The sequence below is a fragment of the Salarias fasciatus genome, chromosome 14 (genome assembly GCF_902148845.1).
Source record: "Salarias fasciatus chromosome 14, fSalaFa1.1, whole genome shotgun sequence".
Lineage (NCBI taxonomy): Eukaryota > Metazoa > Chordata > Actinopteri > Blenniiformes > Blenniidae > Salarias > Salarias fasciatus.
In genome coordinates, this window is record NC_043758.1 from 31,411,321 (window position 1) to 31,417,320 (window position 6,000).

A 6,000-nucleotide genomic window follows, 5' to 3' on the forward strand; every position below is an offset into this window, starting at 1 on the left:
GTCTCTTCTCTCCTGACCTCTGCTGGATTTCCGCCCTCCAGCTCTTATTGTGTAATTCTCAGAGGACTGAGCGCCTCCTCATTCTGTGACCATACTTCTTGCTTCCTGGTTTTATTCGCACCGAGCCGCTCCTGGCAGGGTGGAGTCATGACTCGCTCCGATGCGCCCTGCAGGCCCCCTCTACTCTGGACGGGGGTGTTCCAGCGCCGTGTGATGGATTACTCCCAGTGTAACTGGAGGGAGTGGTCACGTCTGATCCACTTCCTGCGATAAAATTAGATTTGTATCGGCAACTTTTGAACATCCCAAACTATTTCCTCCACGATTTAAACCCCGCTCCACCCTCACGCTCATTCTTCAACCTGAAACCCTCTGCGGGGCTGAAGCAGAGCCAGTAAAAATAGCCCTCTGTTCCCGCTCAGGTTACTCGCCATGCCGAGTCCAGGTCCGAATACCAGCCGACAGGAGGGACACAACACACACGTGTTCCTCAACACACACACACACACACACACACACACACACACACACACACACACTCTGTCATGTCCGGCTCTGGTGGCTTCACGTGGGTGTTTTGAGGAATCAGGGAGTGTTTCTGATCGGTTACTTTGAGTTCATCCTTTCAGACACTTTTCCCATTAAATCTTTATGTTGTGGATTCTCTGAAATGAAGGGAAAAGTTGATAAAGTACACAAGGCCATAATCTGAGAGCATTCCTATCAAGTTGTATTAAAATTATAAGATATCCAATAATATCATTAATATATAATATGGACAAAGTGAATGAAAATCACTGTTAGCATTAGCATTCCCACCAGGCTACTGGAGGCCAGACTCAGACATGATCTGCAGTTTCTGCTGAATAAGCCAAAGTCCAGTCATCTCTCAGCCTGCAGTGTGTGATTACTCACATCACTTCCTCTGAGTAACGCTGACTGTAACTCCGTCTCATAACGCAATGTGTGTGTGTGTGTGTGTGTATAATGTAGCGTGTGTTTCCTCTGGTGTAAACTCCTCAGGCTCGGTGACTCAAGACAAACAGCGTTGCTGATTCTTCCTTGAATCTGACTGGAAAGAAAATTGTAAGACTGAAGTGGCAAAATCAAGAAGTGTGTATCATGAAGGAGAAGCCCCGCCCACGTTACTTGTTTCTATGGTGATGGAAGTTGCCCCTCCCTCTTTTAAAAGCCGGTTGTGTGTTTGAGTGTCTCTGATGGACAAACGGAAACAGTCGGACTTTCCCAGGTAACAACCCGCCTTTAACAAACCAGACAGTCCACTCAGATCCTCCACGCCCTGCAGCTGATTGATAATCAATCGACGGCTCCTCCTGGTCTCAGCAGGATCTGAGCACAGCGGAGCTCATTCGCTCATTACCAGCCTCAATCGATGGTCGTTTAAAGCACACACACACACACACACACACACACACACACACACACACACACACACACACTCTCACTCTGCTTTCACGGATCGATCGTCGTCCCACAGTAACATGCAGCGTCTCCACTTTACACACATCCCAGCCCTGACCTCTGACCCCTGCCGAGAGCGAGTTCCTACCCTGAGACAGGCGGGTGGGCTGTTTGACCTGGAGCCCGTCCACGGCGCACAGGTTCCCGCAGGGGTGCAGGGTGATGACCCCCGAGCGGTTCTCGATGAAGCAGTGCTGCGCCGCCACGCCGGGACCCTGGATGCTGATGTCCATGGGGCCGTGACCCAGGGTGGTGCGACCTGACGGGGGCAGTGGGAGGGGCCAGTCAGTGCCAGTACAGGTTCTACACGTCACTCAGGGGTCAAGAGGTCAGCAGATATTCAGAAAATAAAACCCTCCTGTCCTGTGCGTGTGTGTGTGTGTGTGTGTGTGTGTGTGTGTGTGTGTGTGTGTAGCAGGTTTTACCCTCGGGTAGGGGCAGCAGGGTGATCGCAGTGCTCAGTCGGCCACTCCCCAGGCTCACCAGATGGGGGCGCTCTGCCTGGAACTTCAGCCCCTTCCCGGTCTCGATCAGGTCCAGAGGCGTGCTCTGCGGATCAGTGAGGAAGTTTATTTCGGTCTAGTTTACAGAGCTGAAGGTTCAGAGGTTATTTTAATCTTTTTTTTTTTTTTCTTTGAGAGGATTCTAAATCATTCAAACTCATTTCAGGTCAAACAGCAGCTAAGATTGTAAAAAAGTGGTCAATCTTTTTTTTTTATTCTAATCTTAATAACATTTTAAATTATTAAATTGGCAACAGGCTGTTTGTGTGTGCGTGTGAGTGTGTGTATGATGGGATTGTCTCCATGGCAACAGCACAGTGTGATCTTGCAGCATGAAGCTGAGAAGCCTCGCTGGTTCCTTTCGGTGCAATTTCAACAAAACCGTCTAAAGCAACCAGTATCAGTGTAAATGGCTGAAAATCAGTAAAATAGCCAAAAGCCACAAAAAATTTCAAAACAATGTAATGACTCAAAAAAAAAACAGGAAAAAAGAAAGTTCAAATAAAAATAGCTAAAAACACATCGATTACTAGTGGGTATTTCGTTAGACAGTGATTTCTTAGCACAGTTTTTAACCTTCATTAATGACTTCAACCAGAGTTTTTGGTGTTTTCAAAGTAGCAGTTGCTCCAGATTAACTTTATCTGATGGAAAATGGTAAAACAAAAAAAATTTTAAAAAAAAAGTCACCATTGGCCGTAGAATGTGCAAACGTCTGAGCTACAACATTGTGAAATCTGAAAAAAATGAAAGATTAAAAATGGATTTGTTAATCTTTTAAAAAAAAAAAACAATAAGAAGGAAAGAAAACAATTCTTGCCCTCTCTGATTAACTTCATTTTTCCATCAGGAACCTGACCTTTGACCTCTGAATGGGGCAACATCAGACAGAGTGAGTTGGGAAAGAGCAGATTTTCTTCACTTTATGCAGGACAAATGTAACTTAGAGCCCCATCGCCGTGGGAAGCTGCTTCAGCCTGCTGGTTGGAGTGAGTGAGTGCACTCAGTTTGTCTTCACTGTAACACTTTAACAGATTAAACAGGAAGTCTCAGTGTGTTCAGTGGCCTGCTGGCTGTCGATGACTGACCGCCCTCCTGTGTGGACGTGTTGGGACTGCAGCTCATGGACGCCTTCACCAGCTGGAGACAGTGCTAACCACTGCACCACCGTGTGGGTCCCGGGGCGAATCCTGACGTGACTGAGATAACACTTTTCTGGATAGAGGAGTGTTTGTGCTGTTCACTCTTTTAAATTAAACATCTGTTGTTCAACAAAGTGAAGATTTACTAACATTTACTACAGTGTCATCTGCATACGCTGAGATTTCCTAAACAGATACTGAGTGGACCTGTATGAATATGAAAGACACTTCTATCACACTGTTGTCAGTTGTACAGAGGCCTCTGGTGACGTGCAATACGCTTTTAAACAAAATGTATATTATATTTTTTTGTTTACATAAACAGAACATTATCTAGTGACCTGCCATTTTACCATTTTTCATCATTTAACTCAAAAACAACAGTATTTTCAGTCAATTGTCAATAAAAAAAAACAGGCAAATCAAACAAATTCAGTACAATCAGGTTCCAATTAGTATGAAGCAATAAAGCACACACCCACACACACACACACACACACACACACACACACACACACACACACACACACACACACAGAGTTTGGGCTCTCTGTCGTGTCCACATTCACCTTCTGTTCTGAGTTTCAGAGCCAGAAATGTGCCAAAGCAGATCCACAAAGAGCAGGCAGTGTGTTGGTGTGTGCGTGTGTGTGTGTGTGTGTGTGTGTGTGTGTGTGTGTGTCTGTACTGATGACATGGGATCGTGTTTTCTATGAAAGCTGCCAAGTGTTAAACAAAAAAATTATAATCAGATGACTCAGTCTGCCCCCCCCCACACACACACACACACACACACACACACACACACACACACACATACTGACCTGAAGCACCTGGTGAGTCTGCCGTCCACACTCTTGTGTGTTCCTGTTGAGGTGGTCCATGTCTGCCTGGTCCTGCGACACATGAAGGTCCTGAAAGAGGAACGGACAGCAGAAGCTGAGTGAAGCCTGGACGTCATGGTGACTTTAATTCTCCCGGTGATGAAACTCCTCCGTGTTTGGTCGAAATCTGCTCACGTTTCAACTTTCAGCACACGCCAAAGCCCTCAAAACATCCCGGATCCCTCAAAGATCCCAACGGGTCGCGTCTTTAATGACCAGTTCACAGAATCAGTGGAAATATTATGTTGGATTCCAGCTGTGTTTGCTGGGATTCCCCCTCCGCTCTGCATACGTCAAGGTGTGATTCACACAGCACACGCACACACGCGCACACACACACACACACACACACACACACACACACACACACACACACACACACACACACACACACAGTCTTGTATTTCTATCCTTGTGGGGACCGTCCATTGACTCCCATTCATGTCTAGCCCCTAACCCTGACCCTTACCCTAACCCTAACCCACACCACAACAAAGCCTAACCCTAAAGAAATGTTTTTGCACTTTTACTTTTTTCAGTAACAACAACATGGTCAAGAAAACACTGTTTCTCCTACTTAGGACCGGAAAAAGATCCCCACAAGGCACGTCGTTCCACGTTTTGCTATCCTTGTGGGGACATTTGGCCCCAACAAGGATAGAAATACAAGAACACATACACACACACACACACACACACACACACACACACACACACACACACACACACACACACACACACACACACTCATCCTGTTGTCCCTCCGTCAGCAGCTTTTTGAAGGTATTTCCAAAGTATTTTAATCATTTTTATCTGTTTGAGCAACATTCACACATGCCTTTTTGCGCAGTTTTCAACCATTTTTACCAGCTTTTGACATTTCTTGCTCATTTTAAAAAGCTTTGTCAGAAAAATTGAGTTTTTCTGATGATTCATGAAATTTTTAAGCCATTCTTTTTGTTGCTTTTAGTTGCTTTAATTTGTTTACATTTTTAACTGTTTTATGTGCTTTTACTCTCTTAATTTAATGGAAGTTTTTTTTTTATCTTTTTTTTCTTTTAGAACTTTTTTCAAGTTCCCTTCTAAATAGAGTATTTTCTCCACCTCAGCTCAAAACAAATGACCATAGATGACTAAAAAAGCTAGAGTATGTGTGTCTCTGTGAGAACACGTGGGAAAACACTTCTGCTGTAATGAAGTGAGAAACATGCTGCACAGTGAAAAAGATAAAAAAAGAAAACAGCAGATTCTAACAGTGGAAGGAACCAGAAGGTCTGCATGGAGACACTGGTGTGCAGCAGTGTGAGATGTTCACTGCCTGCAGGACAACACAGTGCTCGGCACATTCAAACCCACACAGACTAGATTCAAACTGGTTATAATCAAAAAACTAATCTTTTAAAATTCAAATGGCTAAACTTCTTATTTGCAGAGAAAAGCCTTATTTTTTCCTTTCTTTCTGTCAGTTTTTGTGTTCGTACCTCTCTCCGGTTGTCCAGTAAGCGCAGAGCGTCCATGCTCCTGTCCGGCTGAGCGCTGCACCGTGACTTTCTGACTGACTCTTTACATTTAAAACGTCCTGATCTGAGCCCTTTGTGTGAAGCTCAGGCTCCATTCAGAAGGTCAGACCTGTCGCTGCCTGCTCCACCACAGCCAGAGCTGCATTCCTGCGTGCGTGTGTGTCTGTCTGTCTGTGTGTGTGTGTGTGATCAAAAGCCAGGAGGAAGAGGAGGAGGGAAACACAACCGAGTGATGAGTGAAATCATTTGAGGAAAACAAAGCTGCGGACGTGTGGAAAGCAGCTCCCGTCATCTGCAGCAGAATATACAGAAACCGCAGAGTCTTTTATCTTCATCTTCATCTCACACACCACTTTGTTGAGTAAAAAAACCTCATCCTCACCTCCTGAGGGCCAAAATGTGAGCAACTTCGTTTAATTAATTGCAAAATATTCAGTGTAGGGTTCCAATTTACACCATCATGAATCCT

General features: G+C 45.0%; 1 protein-coding gene across 4 annotated transcripts in view; it reads right to left on the bottom strand.

Annotated features, from left to right (window-relative positions):
- The window catches only part of phldb1b (pleckstrin homology-like domain, family B, member 1b), a 72,460-nt gene extending 66,837 nt beyond the window's left edge, over positions 1-5,623 (bottom strand). For 2 of the 4 annotated variants that reach the window (XM_030109367.1, XM_030109365.1), the window contains exons 1-4: positions 5,493-5,618; positions 3,952-4,041; positions 1,908-2,031; positions 1,571-1,741 (exon numbers count right to left, since the gene is read on the bottom strand). In XM_030109367.1, the coding sequence (XP_029965227.1) occupies positions 1,571-1,741; positions 1,908-2,031; positions 3,952-4,041; positions 5,493-5,528 (421 nt within the window). In that variant the 5' untranslated portion in view covers positions 5,529-5,618. Of the gene's footprint in view, positions 1-1,570; positions 1,742-1,907; positions 2,032-3,951; positions 4,042-5,492 lie in introns of all 4 variants that reach the window. The other 2 variants (XM_030109364.1, XM_030109366.1) reach the window with 2 other exon arrangements.
- Between the last annotated feature and the right edge of the window lie 377 nt (positions 5,624-6,000).